Below are 20,861 nucleotides of genomic sequence, written 5' to 3'. Positions count from 1 at the left end.
TGCACGCTTCTCCCCCYGGAATGACAACCAAAGCTAAAAATTTCATTCTGTCTGCTCTCTATGCATTCATTTGTGGAAGAATACCTTGAAGTAAGCTTTTGAAAAACACTAGGTCTATATACAGCTGTGCACTTTTAAAAGATAAATTTAGGTTAAAGAGTTAGGAAAATGTATTTTCCTATGCCTCCCTGAATGACTGCTGTTGTACAAGAAGGGCGTTGCTTTTGATTCACAAATTTTCCAGTTAACTGTTTTCTTTTTTTTCCACTGAGTGTTATCTAATGACCAAAGAACTAACTCCCAAACAAAACAGCTGGAAAATACCACTTGATGAGAAAACTCCATTCAATTTTTCACTTCTGGAAAACTGTAACAAAGCTGAAACATGCAGTTTAGCTGCTGTGTTGGATACAGTTAACTGAATAACAGAAACCAAGGTTAAGAATAAGCCATGGCAAGTTAGCACTATGGTATCAGTKTTTCCTAGATTCAGAATAGGAACTGATATGTTGGTGATAACATATTAGTAGCTACCTTTATCTCCTATTTCAGCAATTACAAACCGCTAAAGATTTAGACTATAAAAAATTTAAACATTACAGAATTTTCCTTTTACTTCTCTACCACATCTTAAAAATGAACTAACAGAAGGGCTTAAGTCAAAGGGAGATGAGGTGTATGATTTTAATAAACATTTTTCTTATTAAAATCTTGATATAGTTTAAATATACCATACAGAGGAAAAAAGCTATTTATAAAGCTACATACACATTTCAAGTCAATGACGACAGCATAAATCATTCTAGGTTCCCTCTCCACTTATGTCATCAGAATGCCTTATGTGTGTATATATGGTGAGCTACTGTGAGTTAACCTGCATAATTTTTGTCTAGCTATACATTACAGGATTTAAAAAATGTTTAAGCTATATACAGAAATATATATACATATAACATATATTTATATGTTATACATACACATACACTTATATACATATACACACAATACATATATATATACACACAGTACTTTACATTTATATATGGCCTTTCATCCAAGGATCTTGGATATTTTTTTTAAATACATCATTAGGTCTCACAAAGCTTTGTGAGGGAGGGAGCTTTTATTTTACAAAATGTAGATTTGAGGCCTATTCTAAAACAGTTTCTTTTTTTTTTGCTTTCTAGTAACTTTACACATTTCAGTTAAGAGGCGTTTTTGGTAACGGAAATAATTACACCAGTTAGAAAACCAGGCATAAGGTTTATGTTGCTTTGTACCTTTGTCACTATTCTCTTTAGAATATGAGAATAGCTATACATACCAGTATAAATCTCTATACTAATACACCTATATCGAGACTTGTGTAGCTGTACTGCTTTTTTTTTTTTAATTTATACTAGCATAATAAAAACTGATACAATTTTGAACTTAAGACACACCGAAGGTCACAACAGTAAATCCAGAATAGACTCCAATTCCCATACATTAAAACTAACCTTTGCTAGGATGATTGATTTAGGAAGTATCAGTACATGCAGAAATAATTCTACATCCGTTTACCTGATTTATCTGCAGTTTAACTACACAAGCCTGGAACAGTCAGCTTTATTTAGAAAACAATGTTTTCAGGATCAATTTGGCAAGTGGTGATCAGAATTTCTGACCTAAACTGTGCTGCATTATCTGTAGCAACTAAATAAATGATGAAAACAGAGGCTTTTTTAAAAAACACAGTTATAGGTAAATTCTGGACATCCCCAATTAGTTGACTCCATGAAAAATCCAGTAGAGCTTTGGCAGAGCTGAATTCCATACAGATTTTGATGGAACCTTACTTTAACTCTCCCCAACCAAAGGAAGAAAAAAGTCACTAACATGGACTTAAAGGGTTGGAGAAGCAGAGAAAGAAGGAGAACATCATCACCACAAAAGCCCTTAACCTTCAATATTTCAGTCCACTAAGCTTTCAGACCCTTGTTATGATATAGGAAAAAAAAAAAGTAGCTCCTTCATTTACTAATCACTTCCTAACTCACTCTCTCTCTCAAAAAAAAAAAAACCCCCCCCCCCCCACACACACACTTCAAGCATTAGGGAAAACAAGTCCTAGGTTACATTCAAAGACTGCCCCCCCGAAAACCAACCACTTTAAAAGTGAACATACAGTAGAACCCACCACAATGCGGTTAAAATTTTATTCTAACCTAATAACCTTGAAGTTTTTCAGAGCAAGCCACTTGCCCTTCAAACCGATTCTGTGAAAAGGTGGTGTTGCCTGGCCCATTTCATTCAGGATTCTCTGCTAACTGTAAAATGTGGGCTGAATGTCTTCTGCAGATCAATTTTACAGTTACAAAATTCAGATTTTTCATGAACAACTGTGTTTGGTGTATGCTGTTAGCTAAAGTATAAGTGGCTAAATAAATAAAAACTATTGTTTCTTCAATATGACTTGGTATTTTGTCTGTAATTTCTTTATTAAAAAACTGTAACAAGATACTTAAAAAAGGCTAGATACAAAAGAAGTTAAGCTGCTCACGAACATTAAAGTTTTCCAAAATGTATCTTCAATAATCATGATCTTATAAACATTTTACAGTTACCAGGAAGTGCCCAGGCTGAGTTTACATAGTTTAGATAACGTAGTACAAGTGTCTGGTTAGAACTGGTAGTGGAACAATCTCCTGACTGTCTGTTCACTGAAATAGGGATACAAAAAATGTTGATTGTGAACTATGAAATACTGTGCATTGGCCTCATCATATGTACAAAAAAACCCCACTAAAGGTACAGATTACATGCAAAATATTAGTGATGGTATCTGATGTGCCAGAGTTCAATGCAACCAGAACAAAAACTGCAATGAAAGTGGTTTCATAAGTGAATGATCTCAAGTCTGAGATCTGAGCTGTCAGGAACTTTTTACAAGTTCAATATACATGATACACAACTGCAGCCAACCACAAATTAAACACCATAAAAAAGTTAAAATAAAACACAGAACATACTTAATTTTTTATTTCGAAATTCCCTACTCCCTCTATACAAGAACCTTTGCTGAAACACTTTCCACAAAGGCAGCAGTGAATTTTCAGAACATTTTACATATTTTCCCTCAGCAAAAAGATAAATCACAGTGTAAATTATATTGTTCTGCTGTCATCTTTGGCTGGGGTTAGGCCAAGGAGTTACTGACTAGCAAACTGTTACAATCAGATACTGCTAGTGCTCCTTAGGCCTTTACGTTACAAATTTAGTACAGGAATGTTTGCATTTAATCTTTAAAGTACCACCAGGGGTATGACAGCATTAACTTTCATAAACTTTTATAGACAAATGGAAAAATCTACAAAACTTAGCTAGTAATATTACACAGCAATACACACTTTTTATACTCTACACAAAACCAAAATTCTTGGTCTTAATGGCGAGTAACAATTTCTGTTTCAAAATCTGCTTAGAGGAATAGAGCGGGACATAAAGGCGAGAAATGCAAGTGTTTGCTGTAGGAAGATGTTGGTCATCTGGTGGTCTTATTGTGATTGATGGCATAGGTTGGAATCCCTCCTCACTGGCAGGCAATGATGGACTTGATGTCCAAAAGTAAACCTGAAAGAAGACGACAGGATTTAAAATTTTGCAGGATTATAAAAATTCACATTGCATACAGATCACCATTGTGGCATGGGTGAAAGAAGAATGGCACAGAATAGTCACAGTATGTTTGATCATACAGTCCTTTCCATACGCCAACTAAACGCAGTGGTTATGCTACATGCTTTTGTAACAGATTTCCTCATTTCCTTTCCTCAGCTGCTGATTATAGTACGTATTTCTATCAAAAACAATAAAAGCAGAACTCAAAATGATCCCACATCAAGAAATCCCCAGTGAATTGTGATGTCAGTGTGAAATACTGACTTGCAGAGCAGAGTCACTACCAAAGTGTAACCACAAATATTCCTTAAGAAATATGCTCTAGATTTTTCACTTTACAGATTAGTCCTTGTTTCCTTTTAGCAAACTGTAAAGGAGAGATAAGGCCTTAAGTAGCAGGAAGCTCAATAGTTTTAAGAAGTGAATGTACAAAATTCATAGGCAGGTTTTCCAAAATAAAACCCCCTGAATAGTATCCTGCTCTTTTATGCTTCTCATCAGCCTTTCCAAAATGCCTTGAGAAGGAAGAGATAGTATCGGTATTGACATCCTACAGAGAGGACACAGGTGTGAAGTAGCTGCCCTCAGGATACACAGAAGCCAGGAGAGTAGCTGATCCAGGAAGAGAACTCAGCCTCAAAACCCTACTAGCCCACAACATGGCTGACTAACCACCAATAACTCTGCTTAACAACTACTGTGCCAAGACTGAAAGTATCTGTAATTCATAACAGATTTGTGAATATGGATAAGGACACACCACGCTCACTTTCAGTTGCAAGTTTGTTTAGGATTCACATCTCATGTTTCCAGAATTGAAAGTCTAATCAATCCCAACTTCCCTGCTCTGGTACCTTACCCTTCACATATAAATGTGCTTACATAAAGAGACTTTAAAACATTAAAACTTTCAACTTTAAAATACAAAAGCAGTTCCAGTTCTTCTGCACATTTTCACAGTGAAAGAATAACTTACTAGATCTTGTCTTTCTGTCATGCTCATCTTCTCAACTATGGACCAAAACCAACGCTTGAACTGCAAAAGCTTCTCAGCATTTTCTCCTGTGTGAAATAAAAATACATATAATTCAGTTGGTACACTGGAAAATAAATATTTGGAGATCTGTTTTTTTACATGTACTGTAAAAGTTGGGTCTCAGCTACAAACTCTCTTCTTAAAGCTTGATAGAATTAGTTTGGTCTCCAGTATAACTAATATAAACACTTTCGAACGTAAAGGCCAATTTTGACATATCAGGAAAAATCCCACCTCTTCCTTATCCAAAAAAGCCTAATAACAGCTAATGTAGTTTAAAAATTATTTAATCATATTTCAATCATATTTAAAATTCTACAGTTAGGTTAGAACTTTCAAAAGGAAAGATACGCTATCAATAATACAATCCTTGTATTTAATGTCAAATGACACTAAAGTTGGAAAGTGTGTTTTCCCACATGCACCCTGCCCCTCCAGCTGAAGGTAAGTATTTTCAAACTTATCTAAAAAACAGCAAGAATTTTATTATGACTTTCAATGAGTCGTTAAGTGAACTCAATTTGGAGACAGTTTAATGCTGTTAACACTGTACTATATTGGGTAGAGTTATCTCTGCAACTCTGTTTCTAAATGAGTAAGTTATTTCATACCTGACTCATCATTGAAAGAGGTAAAGCTGATTAGCATTTGCACATTTACTTCACCACAGCCATTTACCAGAAGTCTGAAATCTTCTGCTGTTAAATCTTCTAATGAATTCTTTGGAAGTACATCCAGGAGACCCTTCCTCATTGCCTTAAATGAAAACCACAAGATCTACATTGTAGCCGCATCAATTTCAGATTAATCTTAAATGCATTATTGAAAAGTTCCATATGAAATCCTCTATCAACTCATTCATTATTCATTATCCTCCCAGCCGTTCTTTTCTTTCTAAGCTTTACCATCTGAGACGTAAATTTTCCGGAACAGAGAACTACACCAATCTGAGGTCTGAAAAATACTATGTTAAGCCATAGGCTAGTTTTAGGCATACAAAAGAAAGCAGTAACAGTTTGAACTCATATTCTACCAACCAACAGGAGCAGAAACAAATGCACTTTCTGTTGCTGAAAAGTTCAGATACATTGCTGAGTTACATCTGATTACATTGCATCTGATAATTACAAAAATGCATCTCATATTACCATTACTCAGAACTTCAGCAGGAAACCAAGGTCAGCAGAAATGACCTAGTTTCAGCATAGTATCATATGAGAGAGAAATCTGGCAGCACAGTAAGCAGTTCTAAGTATTGGTCTTTCACACACTAACCAAAAACATCTTTTTCCATAACTTTCACTTAAAAACGGCTTCAAAAAGCAAATTCCTTTTAATACAGTTTTCACAGTCAATTGTTACATTTCTTGTCAGAAATATATGTAGTAAAAATAAGAACAAAATTGTATGCATCATAACTGATTTTTTCTTTTAAAGCAAGGGTACAACCAAGTCAGGAGTTCAAGGTGATTTATGTAAATATTCTGGGATTTCTTTTTAATCTTTGTTTATAAAGTTAAAAAAGTCAAAAGTCAAAGGTGACAAAGAGATCTTAGGACAAAGTAGCTGCTAAATGCAATACAAAAATCTCCAGGGGATGCCTATTATTTAAGCTCAAGAAATGAACGTATGTACTTTACCAATGAGATTGAGTTTAAAAGAAGTAATCTTTCATTCTACAAAATAGAGAATTTATTCAAAACACTTCTCTTCACAGTATTGCATAAACAGCTGTACAATCACAAAAAAAGTTAGGAGATTAGGAAGTCTTTTTAACCAGGCCGTCAGACTTCTAAAGGAACCTGATTAGCAATACAATCATGAGGAAACAATCACAGACTGGAATCTTTGGCAGGGTGGAGGGTTGTTTGGTTTTAAACCAAAGACTTACATGTAGGGGCTGTTCTGCTACTACCAACATTCGGTGTTCTGCATATTTCCGGACATATTCGTAAACATTCTGAGGAGTGACTGGTATATTTACACCATTGGAAATAAGTTCAACCTATGGCAAAGCAACAAGAACCATTTTAAGAGAAAAGAAAAGCAACAAGTAAGTGAGATTGTTATAACAGATATGATATGTTGAATAGTGATTTATAACTTAATAATGCTCTTTTCGCTCTAAAACAAGCAAAATTTACTCCTATTACTATTGGTTAGCTTTAGCGATTCTTTAGAATCAACTATGCTGTCCCAACTTTATCGTTGGCTCTACATCACATTCAAGGAAAAATATCCCACACTTCAATGGCTAAAGAAAACTCCTCACTTTGAATATAGAAAGGGTAGAACACTAGCTTTGGCACCATAGAAGAGCCTGGATTACATGCACACTACCACATGCGTAAGTTGTCAAACTCCTAAACTACAGAGACAAGTTCAGCTCTACTTACCTGCCCTCCACCCTCCTCCTTACACAGGTCTATTGCAAATGCTAAATCCATTGCTGCAAACACTGCATCAGCATCTGTACTCTGGGAAGCGAGGATAAGTTGCCGAAGGCTTTCATACATAACCGGATCAAAAAAAAAAAAAAAATGAAAAAAAACATTAAAAAAAAAAAAAAAAAAAAAAAAAAAAAAAAAAAAAAGACAGATGTTTGAAACATACCACTTGTTTAAGAATATATTCAAAATTATGTGAACTGTGCCTAATGTATACACTAGTATAAGGCATTGCATTACACACAATGAAGCATATAAACTCTTGGAAATAATGCCAGCCAAACTCCTATTTTCAGCCTGCTTTTGAACGTTCATAACCAGAATACCGGACTGAGGTGCATTAGCAGAACATAAACAGACCTGCAAAGCCTTTTCTGCTATAAAGGGCATAGTAGAGGCTATAGAAATTTAACAGGGTTTTTAGACAGTTTCTTCTGTGTATCACTTAGATCAGTACAGGTTTGATGAACTTTGACTGAAGTTGGAAATAATATGCATCAGTGCTCCAAAACACTGAAAGAACGTTCCCCTCCAATTAAAACATACCACAGCAGTGTGTGTCTGGAGATTGAGGGCCCAGTAGCCGCACATTACAGCTTCCAAGACTCAGACTGCCAATGCCTACTTTTCACTGTTTTCTGAAGTTCCTTGGTCCTTCCTACGTCCCTTGTCAGACAGGAGGGAAAGCCCACCATTCCTTTCCAAACAAAATGTTCTTTGATGTACCCAACATTTAAATGCAAGGAATATATATTCAAGAAAAGCCTGAAGGAAAGAATGCAGGCAGAATCTTTTTTGAAAGATATCAGGGGATATTTGAAGGCAAACCTTTTTGCCATTAACCCCTTCTCATTAAAGATCATGCAGAAGTTGGATAACTGAATGTGTGACCAGCATTGCTTTTAAGAAAGGACCAGCAATAACAAACCTGGGTTTAAGTCTGTTACATCAGACAGAACTCACGATGTTATTGACTAATGCATGAAACATGTACTATATAATCAGTGTTTATTTAGGAAAAAAAAATCCTGAAGTGTTTTGGCCAAAAATTTAGGTAATTATCGCTCTGAATTAAATTTTGCCTTCCCCATGAGACAAAATTTAATTATAATTTAATTCAATGAGTTCTCTCAAATACTGAGGAAAATGCCTCTGGGTAAGCCAAGATGCCATCTTCTAGTACTGTCTAATACTACCTCTCTGAGTCTTCAGTCTCAGGAAGGAATAAAAAGGGGACAATATGCTGTTTCTGAAGAGAATCAAAGGCTTTACAACACTTATTACAACACTTCCAGTGGATCTATGCAGTTAAAATCTAAGAAATGAAAAAATTAAAACTTTCTAATTTAAAAGCATCCTGACAGCTCCAKTACCAACCCTGCTAGTCAATAAATTCACTTTGAGAAACAAAATGCAGTTTTTAAGATGAAACTATATGTAATTAAAGGAAATTCAGATTTCTATGTTCAACTTACTTTTCTTCCAAGAAGAACTTTGATTACGTGTCTATTTAACGTGATGGGACATAGTTCATTCTGCAACAAGCACAACCCTAGGATTCTGAAAATAAAGGTTTGGTTTTTTGATTTGCTATAACACAAATTACATTGGAGATCTTTTAGCAAACTTGCATTAAAAAAAAGTCAGAATATTCTAAGAAATAAGCTGCAGCTAGTTTTCCAGACCCATAAATCTCCCAAAGTGAGTTGCTGTTATATGTCATTTCACAGTACAGTCTTATCCCACAACATCATTTGTCAAGGAAAAGCGGCAATTATCTTTCCCCTCTCCAATCAGTAAGACAGAAGTAAACAAGCAACTTTTTCCTCAAATCCACTTCCAAAGACCATTTCCTGCAGTATAAAACTTACAGTTTGGCAACTTCCAGATAGTGAAAAAGATAAACTGAAAATTTAACAGGCAGAGAAACCTCAAGCAAACATATTCAAATCCCCCACTGCATAGCTCCAGGTGAGAAATTAAAAATTAAATTAAATAAAATTTTTACATTTTGGATCTTTGACATTCTCCCTGGCACTTTGTATATTCACCTTCTACATTTTTTCAGAAGAGTACGTTAATAACATACCTGCCAATGTTTCTGAAACAATTCAGCCTTGCTTCTGTGTTTTTACCAGGTCTTGGTGTATAAAAACCTCGTTTTCCAGGTTGGTAGAAAAGTGGTGCATTATCATCCCCATCATCTGTATCATCTAATTCCATATCTACTACACTGCGGCTGGAACCATGTCGCTTTCTATTTTCCTATTTCAAAAGTCAAAATAGCACTTAACAAACCTACTTCTAGTTACTGACCAACATTAGCAAGCTCTTTGCTACTAGACCCAAAGATTTAAGTTTCATTAGTTAAGAAGTTCTATAATATTTCCTAATGATAATGTTTTATAATTTTGTGTTACTATTTAAAAAAAAAAAAAAAAAAGGACAGTATCTTTATTGGGATAACTAAGCAATACTTTGTCCTGCATGATTAAATAAGGCTCTAGTTGGTTAAGTTTTTTTAATTAAATGGTACAACTGAATCTTAAGTAACTTTGAAACTGGTGAACAAATCCCTTACCTGCACTTTATCTGAAGAGTCTAGTAACCCAAGATCCAATATACTGTCAGCGCCATTCTCCCTTGACAGGGGAAAAAAAAAAAAAGAAAGAAAGAAAGAAAGAAAAAGAAAAAAGGCAAATAAAGATTTAATTTCACAGTAAGGAATGGTCATATTCTGGAAGCTGACGAATTCATTTAAGAATATATTTTTTAAGTTCAATTTCTGAATCTTATGCAACATAATAATTTGGAAATTATATTCCTTTATGTGCCTATATTCCTTATATTCCTTAATCACAACAGCTACATAAGAATGCAAGCTATTGTAATTTGGTTGTAAGGGCAGTTTTTGTTCATTTGGATTTTCAAGCCAATTAGGATTTTGATTTTATATTTGTACATAGTAGTTAATGTATTCATGATTCTGAACAGGATTAGGCAGTAGCCCTTGTTTCAAGGAGCTTACAACTCAGAAAGAAAAAGCAGACTGTGTGGAAAAGAGGTGCATTCTTGCTTTTCTAATGAGGAGCCAAAGTCAACAAGTCACTTGACTAAAGAAAAAGTCTAGAACAAAGCAAGGAATAAGCTGGATGTGTCAAAGTCAAATATATCACAGTTCAAGTGCCCTGCCACAATACCAGTTTTCACCTTTTATCAGAATCCTTAATACTTTACCTTCCATGTGCAATAATGAGTTCCATGGCTTCATCAACTCTTGCTCTAAGGGAATCTTCACTAGCTAGTAACAGAAGCAGCTGAGCAGGAGACAATTCCAACAACATTCCCGTGATTTTACTTGCAAAAGCCTAGGGATAAAGAATTGAATGTCTTACTATTCTTCTCCAGTTCTCTAGTCTTCAAACATAGTTTTATGAAAAGTTTTAGTATTTTAAATATGGAATGTGTTAAGAGATACCTCATAAGCTAAATGACAAATTACAGAAATAAAATTTAAAGAAAATCCCAAAGGACATCAAACCATCCCTACATATTCAAATATTTTACATTAAGTTAAACAGCAATGGACACAGAAAAATAATTTTTAAATGAAAAGAAGCCAAGAATAGTCAATATTATTAAATATATTATATAGATGAGTCTTACTGGTTGCATTGCTTGTACTCGAGGGTAGAGCCTTTCTCCAAGGGCTTGTCTATGTGCTGGAAGAGGATCAGGGTCATCACTAGGATTTCCTTCTGATGCTGGTCTAAAAGGCCGCGTGTCAATGGAAAGTTGTCTTCTAAAGTCCCTTAAAAAGTTACAGCAGTTTATACTAAATTCAAAGAAAATATGTAAAAATCCTCTGAAATAGTATCACTCACACCCAGAATTAAAACAGTATTAGCTTTTATGCTAGAGCAGTAGCGTCTCTCTTAGCTGCTTGGAGAGAATGATTCAGAAACAGAGAATCAAAATGGACCAGAGATTTTACCACTAATAGTATTTTGGAAACAGCAGCCAGACATGCCACCAGCAATGGCAATGTTGTTTCTAAACCACCCAAGAATTTTACTCTAGTACACCAGTTTTTACTGTTGTTTTAGTTGATTGAGACATAACCTATCAATGCTGAAACAAGCATAATTTTTCTTTAAAGAATTCAAGCGTATATTGAATTTCAGTTACCCTGTTACTTGCTCTTGAAAGTGATAAAGACTGGTACTTTTAATTTAGGAAATACAAGGATCTTTCCTGAAGATAACCAAGGATATTTGACAAAAATATCTCTGACAAATTAAAAATAGGTCACTTACCTATCCCTATCTCTCCGAGAACCAGCTCGTAAGCCACTACTTCTCCGCATTTCTCTCTCTCGCTCCCTTTCCCGATCTCTCTCCCCCCTATTTCGCAATCTCTGCATCAGACCTGAAGGAAGAGAAAATTCAGAAGCATAAACACCTTTATACTTCTCTCTCCTACCTAAATTTCAAAGCAAGGGGAACATACTTTCAGAAGATAGCTTGAAAGCTATTAATGAGACAGAACCACTTCACTTTTAAGTAGTGGTTTGGGTTCAGCCAAACTTATGAAAGGAACCTAAAGTGTTTGCATGAACTTAAAATGGCAAAAGTCTTCAGAGTTTATATACACATGCAAAACCACTGAAATGTATTTGTGACAGGCCAGATGGAGTAGTCATATTAAATGTACAAACTTCCTAGAGAAAATGAGACAATTACTATCTACTGTAAGGTATGGGGAGAAAGAGGCTCCAGAAAAGCTAAGAACAGCTAAAGCAGTCTCCTGTTCTGAGAAAAGCAAGAGCCTCTTGTTCCTAGGAACAAAAAAGGCCTATTTACACTCTCAGAGAACTAACATATAAAATTTTCTTAATTCTTGTGATTTCTCTTGTTAGATCACCACAGAAGTCAAACAACTGCAAGTATTTCAATGTAAAAAAGCATCTAAGGCTTTTACAAATGCTATCTGTAGATTAACTGCTGCATAACACTTACTTGTATGGGTACCCTTGTTGGCATTCTGAATACAATCTAGATTCGGCAGTTTCTCATTTGACAGAAAAGCCTGTGCAATGGCAGTATAAAAGCTTCGTGCTACACCGCTGCCTTCTCCGGGCTCATCCTTAAAAGTAACCTTTACTCGGTGTACAGCCATTGGAGTGGTAGCACACCTGCGACCAAAATGATTGTTGAGCTGCCTCATGGTTTGCTGAATTAGAAGATCTCTGTCTCGATCAACCTAGTAAAAACACAAAATACAGAGTTTTCCTCTCTTTACCAATCACTACACTGAAAGGAAAAATTTTAGCTTAACAAGAAATCACAAGTAAGGTGCTGGAAACTTCTGCATAGACTCAGAAAATGCCACTTAAGAGTATGAAAAACTATAGCGTAATTGCAATACAGCTCATGYGGTAAGCTTTAAAATGTCTGCTTGCAGACTCTGAAACACAGGTTCTCCTATCAAGTTTGCAATGTATGATAGTTCAGCTTTTAATCAAAACAAATTTGGAAAATAAAATAACATTTTTTACCTCCAATGTTAAATCCCTGGACTGCTGGTTTCTAAGCTTTTCCATTTCTCTGCGGAATTTTGATTCCTTTACTTCAAAGCCACCTAATTCAGTCAAGATCTTAAAAAACAAACAAACAAAWAAATTAAAAAAAAAAAAAAAAACAGAATAATGAGGGAGGTTCACAATTCAGTTGTAAAAAGTATTGTCCTTACACTAGAAAATACATACCGATCCAGGCTCTGCTCCAACATCTTCCATGAACACTCTACCAAACAACTCTAAAGAAAGGCGCCAACGTCCCAGTAACATGTCATGAGATATAACCATGCCCATGAAGCTACACTGTGGCCTGGCAGAAGGAGGAAAAAAAGGTAATCAAGCAAAAGTAAGTTAAATTTCAGCCACGATTTGTATACTTCTGCTTTTACTTATCCTCTGCCTTCAGAATAAGTTCTCTTATTTCTGATACTTGGAACCGGAATATGCAGGACTTCTAGGTGTAGAGTTCAGAGGCCAATGTTAATTTGTTGGTCATAAACTGAGTGAGATGTTAGTTTAAGATAATCTATAGATCACTGACCAACACTGATAAAGCCAACAGACTTTACATAATAAAACCTGGAAAATACTGTAAGAATTTCAATGTAAGCTGTCTTGAGACACAGCTAGGATTTCGAGCTACAAACTGTACTGTTGTTAGTCAATGCTACTTAGGCTTAATACAAAAGGAATAGACTAATCAGATTCTGTACACTGACCTTAGGCTTATAATGCCCCAGAGTTTGGCCAATTAAAAATGACTTTTGCTTACTAAGCATAAGCATATAGAGGAACCACTGATAACTTGCTTTGCATTTTAAACCACTCCTCCCCCCCCCCCCCAAAAAAAAAAAAGAAAGAAAAAAGCTTAGTAGACTAAACGTGTCTACATATACATACCGGAGTATTATTTCTATATAATACATACTGGAGTCATTTTTTGATTTTTTTTTTTCCAATAAAATAAGCAAATAAGCAAACTGAGCTCACATCTTGGCAAGACATTTTCTCCAGGCTAAATAATTTCAATAGTTTAGAAGAATTAACTTTCCCAATTTAGCCACCTTCTAACAAACATGGACATCAGAACGAGGTATGGGTTGGACTAGATGATCTCCCGAGGTCCCTTCCAACCTCAACCATTCTGTGATTCTGTATATGCTATCCCACATTTTCTATGTCAAGTGAAAGAGAGAGAGAGAGAGAGAGAGAGAGAGAGAGAGAGAGAGAGAGAGAGAGAGAGAAAGAAATCCCATTCTCTATGTGCCTTCCCTCTTTGTACACAGAATTGCATTTCATTAGTTCCTTTTAACTACAACAGCAGACTAGAACCTCATACTGCTAGTTTAGTCTATTATGAACCCTAAAAGCTTATCAGAAATTCAGTACTTTTCAGTACTATGCTATCCCAAAAAGTATATCCCAAATCTTGTAAACATAATTCCCTGTTCCTATAGCTATATTACTGTCTGAACGACTATTTTATCTTGATACTCATTCATGATTTCGCTTATTTTTGTACCATCTCCAAGTTTTAGCACTGACTTTATGTTTCCAGGTATCAAAAACAATTTTTAGCATTTCTAGAGAGCGCTATGAGTACATTTCATTCAATAGAAGTCTGAGATTTACAAAGCATAGCCAGTATTTATATATTTTACATACACTTTATTTTATAATGTGCATGAAATGTTTTGTATCAGAGTGTAATGAGGTTCTAAAGCCTCAATTATTCACATGTACATAGGTATGTAGTTTTTATGGAATCAATCAAATGAACTTTAATTTCACAGAAAAAAAAATCAAGTTAAATGTCTACTTTCCACAATAACTTGCTGGTTGGAGTTATTTTTCCTTCCATTCTTTATTAAATGAATCCTTATGGTTATTCTTCCATTTTTCTTAACTAGAGAAGTCAAATGTAGGTTTGCTAACGCTAGTTAAAAGGGAATATTAGTACAGCGTTAGAACTACTCTAGAATTTCTCTTTTTGCAAAATTTACAGATGAATATCAGCAGGCCAGAAATCTTCCTAGCCAGCTATTTCAAGCCTCTTGTATACAAGTTACCTGCATCTATTTTTTTTTAATTTGCAGTTTAGAAGATGTTTACAGTSTATTAAAAGCAAAGAAGAAAGTCTAATCTTTCATATACATAAAAGAAATACTTTTAGCAAGTCACTCCTCCCTTCTCTCTCCGATAACGCTCCTCTATAGTTTACATATGTATACACAGTGTAAAGAATTGAACCCAACAGGTTTTGTTTTGTTTTGTTTTTTTAAGTTTTCAGATGTTAAGTGACATGTCATTTACATAAATGCTATTACAGAACAACATAATCACAGTACAATAAATTTGTGGACAAAACCTGTATGGAATACTAATAAGAAAAAAACAACAACAACATCTACATGAAGCTGCTTAGTTTCAGCTGAACCACAAGTCTTGTTTCCAAAGAGTAATTTTTCTAAAAGCATGTAACTTCATTGCCACATGGAATTCACTATTATCCCTTCAATTAAGACCTTCATTTAAAAAAAGCTCTAATTCAAAGTGAGAGCAGTTCAGTCCCAAACTACATAAAACAGTCAGTATCACCACACACAGAGGTGGCAAGCTGTCAATTCCAACACTTGACTTAGCTACCTAAGAAGTCAAAGCTTGTCCGCAGCATGAAGTTAGGTAGTAAGACTTACTATAGTTTGCAAAAACTTCTTCTTTTAAGTCTATTCAGATGTTTGTTTTAACATCTACCAAATACTAGTGGCAAATTCAAACTAAATAAAGCTACTTATTTTAATTAACACCCCCMCACACACACCCCAAATCCAAAAACCTGTACCAAATATCATTCTATCAGTTCAGCAATATTTTATAGCGTAATTTTTAACTCCAACTACCTGAAAGATGTGAGAGGTGGCCCTTCACTTTCAGTCAGTCCAATCTCTGCCAACAAGCTGCTTTTCAGCTGTGCTGCAAGATCATGTGCTGAAGGCCCTGGCTTCGAACTCTCAGATTCTTCTGTAGGCACATTTTGTTCCTCTCCTTCCTTCTTCTGCCGATTCTGCATACTCATAACATTTTTTAAATTGGCTGCATAAGACATTTTAGTTGGAAGAACCTAAACAAGGAGAAGTAAAATTTAATTGTATTTTAAAATTGCACTTTTGCTTTTTCAGGATATATACAAATTTCAAGCCACACAAAAATAAGCACTGTAATTGCTTTGTTAAAACACAATAATCTCAGTGTCTCAAAATAATTTCACAAAACATTCCTGTTTTGTGTTTGCATTTCATACACATGCCATTTAATGTTCAGTCTTACAGGCAAGTCAATCCTACTGGGATATAATTATTTGTCATAAAAAGAATCAAGTATAATTGGTATATCACTATTAGTGCAGATGCTACTGTAGCCTTTAAAATACTGCCTGAAATTAGATATTAGATTAGTCAGTAACCATAAAAGTCCCTCAAATTTAAAACAGATTTAAAATTAGAGCATAGTTTTTCATAACAACTCCAAATTTTTATATTTCCTGGGCTCTCAAATTATCATTTGGAAAGATACTTAACATGATTCTCTTTAAAAGCATTTAAGTGTCTTTTTAAGGGATGAAGGTACTAGCTTCAGCTAACCCCACTGTTTGAAATAACAAAACCTTTAATCTACCTCAAGGCAGTTTCTATCCACTGTCACTTCCATTAAGCACTTCCCACTGTTGGCAGAAGATGAATATAAACCCTGACTTGGTCGGCCAAATAGATCTTCTTTGCGAGCATTTGGCTGAAAAATAACAAAAGCATTCTGGGTAAATAATATACTTCAGTTAGACATGAAAAAGCAAACAGGAATTATCTTCCAGAACACAATCTCTGATGTCACCTGTAACAGATGAGGCTGGTCTGCTAGGGGGATGGCCTCTGCCAGAGGAACCTCAAAAGGATTGGGTGGAATGCAGCCAAGGAACGTCATGGAGTCTGACCGTCGGAAAAATGGATGATTTTGGCCAGTCTCTGCTGGGAGGGAGTCGTCATCCTTGTCGTTGAGTGTAGCACCTAAATATCAGAGAAGGTTTTATTTCAGTTTTCACCTACAGTTATAAAAGCAAAGGATTCAAAACATCAAAAATTAAGGAGCTATCTGATTGGAGCAGCAGGAATCTCTGAAAGTTTATCTCTCTGAAAGTTTAACAGTTCTACATGATGATCCTGTATTTTTTAAGTTCTTAAAAGTTGCCACCCTTATTCCTTTTATTGTAACCAGCTTTGTAGTGACAACTATCCCTTGGCAATGCTCCTCCAGTGCTGATTGCTGATTACAATTGACACAGAGGAGTAAAATGAGAGATAAAGTAAACAAATGGGGGGGTGGGGGGAAGCCATGGACCTTATCTTTTTGGGGGATGGAGTATGGAGTACAGTACAGAGTGTATTTTCTACCCTTTTCAGCAGCAGTTTCATCAGACCAAAAAATCATAATTTAACTCAGATTCAAATTTTAAATTCTGTCATTGTGCAGGACTATAAGCTAGGGCACAACTTACACAATTTTGAGAGAAAGGAGACAAAAAGAGAGCACCAGAATGAGAACAGGCAAAGATAGATGTTTGGCGAAGCAAGGATGGTATGAAAGTCTTACTAAAAGCCAGCTTTAAAAGCACATTCTTTCACTGCATTAACATAACATACACAGGTAGTAAAACTTATTCAAAGTCACAGCTAGCTAAAAGGAAAAAACAGAAAGTGTTAGATCTTGGCATACTAACTTTGATTGGTGTCATCATCATTTTCATGTTCTGAATCGTCATTGTCCAGACCCAGTTCCAAAAGTTCCCGAGTTCTAAGAACAAAACAAAATTTGTAAACATAGCGATCAACAAAAGCAACAGTACAATCAGTAAGGGTACCCGAGAGCTATACATGCAAATAAGAACTTGCACTGAAATCACTGGTTGTCAAGTAGGTATGTTGCACTGGAACATGGCTTTCAAAGCTGTAGAGTATTTCTCATTACATACTCACGCTTACCATTTCCTCTAGTTATATGGCCACCTACAGATATCTACTTCCAAGTTTTATCTAAAAACTTACAGCTTCAGACAGTGATGGGTATGTTTGTTTGTTTGTTTGTTTGAAGAATATGCCAATATAAACAAACTAGGAACCCCAAATTAGGGAAAGAATCATATAATGAATGCTAGTCTAGAATTCACTGGTGCATGAATTCACTTTATCGTAGAAAAAATAGTTTCACTGATCACAGTGCAAAAGATAAGTCAGTGAGAAGTGCACTAAAGAAATGGATGCAACTGTTTAATAGAACAGGGCAAGAACTTTGATTAGTATGCACTTTGTGCATCGTGAAATATATTTGCAGATTAGATGATACATTCTGAAGTTGTAAGAGGCCTCAAGATATCTTTAACATAATATTGGAACTAAATCAGTAGTCCTAGATGTCTAAAATATTGATACCACATATATATCACAGTTACTAAACTTTGTAGAGAAAAGAAAAAAAGTTAAGTGTGACCTGTGATACTGAAAATTCAGGGCAGGAAGGTGCAAAGATTTGCATTTTACCTAACTGTAGACAAGGACTATTCAGATAAATTACCTCAAAACTTAATAAGAAATGGAAACAGATGGTGTAGACTATCAATATACAGACAATCCTGTGATTATTAATTGCCGTTTCAAATTGAAGGACATAAAAAACCAAACAAACAAAAAAAAACCTGTGAGCTTAAAAAGCTGAGTCTGTGTTATATGAGGGAAGTTTACAAAATTCAGTAAGCATGGAACTAAACTGAGCATTGTTAATCATTACTCTTTTGTAAGAAATAGAACTTATAAAATGCTATAGTTGAAATAGAGTAGATTTTCAACTTAATGACATTTTCAACTACTGATTTCCCTACTGTGCATTAAGTAATCAGGTAAGTCTCAAGTACCCACAACTCAACAGAAAATAGAACTCCTGTGCCCTTTATACCAAACTTCAAAATTCTCTCACATCACTCTTAACATGTTTGACAAAATTCTTATTTAGTCATTATCACGTTAAATATGAGGAGCAGACTGCATTTTGGAGCTGATAAATTGTCTGAAGTAAATCTTTTAGAGGCGCTGTCATGGAATTAGACATCAAACTTAAGTTTCAGTGGTAAGAAAATCTTTTACAGCAGTCACCATGATGAGATTTGAACAGGACGCTGCAACTGGCCTAACAGTCTTCAAATGTATATGAGTTGCTGCGTAACAACTCAAGTACTTGAAACAAAGGGCACGTGCAGCTTTCTCAAAACAATTTCTGCGAGTCAGCCTCAATACCTCTTCCGTTCCAGCTGAGGAGTATCCAGCGTTGTCTGTTGATTCATTGCTTTAATCCAATAAATAAGGGCTTGAAAAACATATGCTACATGCTTTAGCGAACAGACATCTAGAACAGGAAGAACATCTGAGTGCTCATCATTGTGAGAACGCATCAAAGACAGTGCATAGTTCAGGAAATCACCACGTGCTGACATCATTCCCTGACGGGCACTGAGTAAAGTGGCACGTCTAGTGAAAGAAAAGAATTGAATACGGAGAGATCAGGCATCAAATCTTTTACATATTAGTCTATGTGTTTCAAATATGGAGGTGAAAACTCAAAAACATAAAAGCAGTGTGATAACAAGAATAACAATTACGGTTTTATGCTTTACTGTGTATAAACAGCTCAAGTGCTAATAATATAAACAGTTAACATTCAAGATAAAGCTAGTACTTCAGAGTAAATCAAATAGTAGCAATAACAGGAATCAATCTTAAATCAAAACAACAACTATGCTGATGTATTTAAAAATTAAATTCCCCAAATGTCAGTGAACAAAAGGATTTGACTGTAAAACTAGTAATTGATATCGTATTCAACATTCCAACTATTTTCATACCTTCTCCCCTCGAGTGTTCTTAAGCTAGCTTCCTCACGGGCTGTCATCCTCTCCCTTCTGGCCGAGTTCTGAGATGCATGGAGAGGATGATTCGGATGCCCAGGGTCACCAGCAGATGCTAATGCAGAACCATAACGCAGCTGAGCTTCTGTAGAGTCCATGATACTAACCATCCAATTCCAAGTGGGAATGAGCTTTTCTTCTACGTAATTCTACAGAAAATGAGATGTAATGAATTATGCACACAATAAAATTAGATGACGAGAATTGCAATACAAGCTCCACCATGGCTAAGTTCAGTCTAATTCTTGACATACAAAGGGGCTGTAAAATCACATTCAGGAACAACCTATAAACTAACTTCCTAACAGTTCTGCTGAGAGAGATAATTTGCTGAAGGGGTATGCAACTCTCATCATTTACTAGTATGGTGTCTCTAAAGCACTGTTACCACCCTTCTCCCTTTTGGACGCGTCTTCTGCTCCTCACCTTATGACCACACACAACCTCCCAGCTGTGCACATTTTGGGGATTCTGGTCCAATTCCTGACTCTCTGCTAGTTTTAACAACCCTCATCCTGTTACAGTGTTCACCGTTCAGATACTTCACCATCCTTTGGCACTTAGCAACTTATTCAACGAAGAGGACAAAGTTAAGACCCACACAGAGAACTATGTCCACATACAAAATTCTCCTCCTGTTCCAGTTTTTGCCCTCTTTTGTTCCCAATACAGGCTCTGTAGGCTGCTGCTCTTGCCATTTCCTAACTCCACTGATCTGTTTGTTTGGTCTAACACCAGTCTGGCCTCTTCATTCCTCTACACTCTGGTTTTCAGAAACATCCCTCCCTCCTCAAAGACGTTATTGTATCCATTAAACTAAGAGAGTGCTGTCTCAACCCCATTTCTATATCCAAATAAAAGTTCAGCTCTCAAGCTTTCATAGGCTAATACAAATACTTCTGCCTCAACCAGACAGCTCTCTTCTGCAGACTTAAAATAGCAAAAAGTTAACCTTTGCAAAACATCTCTAGTCAGTAGAGACAATCACCCACTAAGAATCTCCAGAACAGAAATTTTTGTACTAAATTCAGGCTGCTAATCCACATCCCCAGATTATTTCCCTTCTATACACTAACATTACATTCAAGTCCTATATAAATTTTATAAACACTTAAGTTCCTTCTGTGTTGTTAG

At 35.6% G+C, this 20,861-nt stretch overlaps 1 protein-coding gene across 2 annotated transcripts in view; it reads right to left on the bottom strand.

Moving 5' to 3' along the window:
* Positions 1-2,451: 2,451 nt before the first annotated feature.
* UBR5 (ubiquitin protein ligase E3 component n-recognin 5) overlaps positions 2,452-20,861 on the bottom strand; it is a 72,921-nt gene continuing 54,511 nt past the window's right edge. The window contains exons 40-59 of one of the 2 annotated variants that reach the window (XM_026066737.1): positions 19,665-19,876; positions 19,060-19,290; positions 17,493-17,566; positions 16,610-16,782; positions 16,397-16,531; positions 15,622-15,842; positions 12,911-13,031; positions 12,701-12,799; positions 12,162-12,405; positions 11,460-11,571; positions 10,810-10,954; positions 10,381-10,511; positions 9,725-9,785; positions 9,233-9,408; positions 8,614-8,703; positions 7,093-7,243; positions 6,588-6,701; positions 5,308-5,452; positions 4,637-4,722; positions 2,452-3,612 (exon numbers count right to left, since the gene is read on the bottom strand). In XM_026066737.1, coding sequence (XP_025922522.1) covers positions 3,400-3,612; positions 4,637-4,722; positions 5,308-5,452; positions 6,588-6,701; positions 7,093-7,243; positions 8,614-8,703; positions 9,233-9,408; positions 9,725-9,785; positions 10,381-10,511; positions 10,810-10,954; positions 11,460-11,571; positions 12,162-12,405; positions 12,701-12,799; positions 12,911-13,031; positions 15,622-15,842; positions 16,397-16,531; positions 16,610-16,782; positions 17,493-17,566; positions 19,060-19,290; positions 19,665-19,876 — 2,934 coding nt within the window. In that variant the 3' untranslated portion in view covers positions 2,452-3,399. Of the gene's footprint in view, positions 3,613-4,636; positions 4,723-5,307; positions 5,453-6,587; positions 6,702-7,092; positions 7,244-7,798; positions 7,841-8,613; positions 8,704-9,232; positions 9,409-9,724; positions 9,786-10,380; positions 10,512-10,809; positions 10,955-11,459; positions 11,572-12,161; positions 12,406-12,700; positions 12,800-12,910; positions 13,032-15,621; positions 15,843-16,396; positions 16,532-16,609; positions 16,783-17,492; positions 17,567-19,059; positions 19,291-19,664; positions 19,877-20,861 lie in introns of those variants that run through there. The other variant, XM_026066736.1, reaches the window with a different exon arrangement.

The sequence above is a fragment of the Apteryx rowi genome, unplaced genomic scaffold (genome assembly GCF_003343035.1).
Source record: "Apteryx rowi isolate R43461 unplaced genomic scaffold, aptRow1 scaffold_247, whole genome shotgun sequence".
NCBI classification, from domain to species: Eukaryota; Metazoa; Chordata; class Aves; order Apterygiformes; family Apterygidae; genus Apteryx; species Apteryx rowi.
This window is presented reverse-complemented; position numbering and strand designations above follow the sequence as displayed.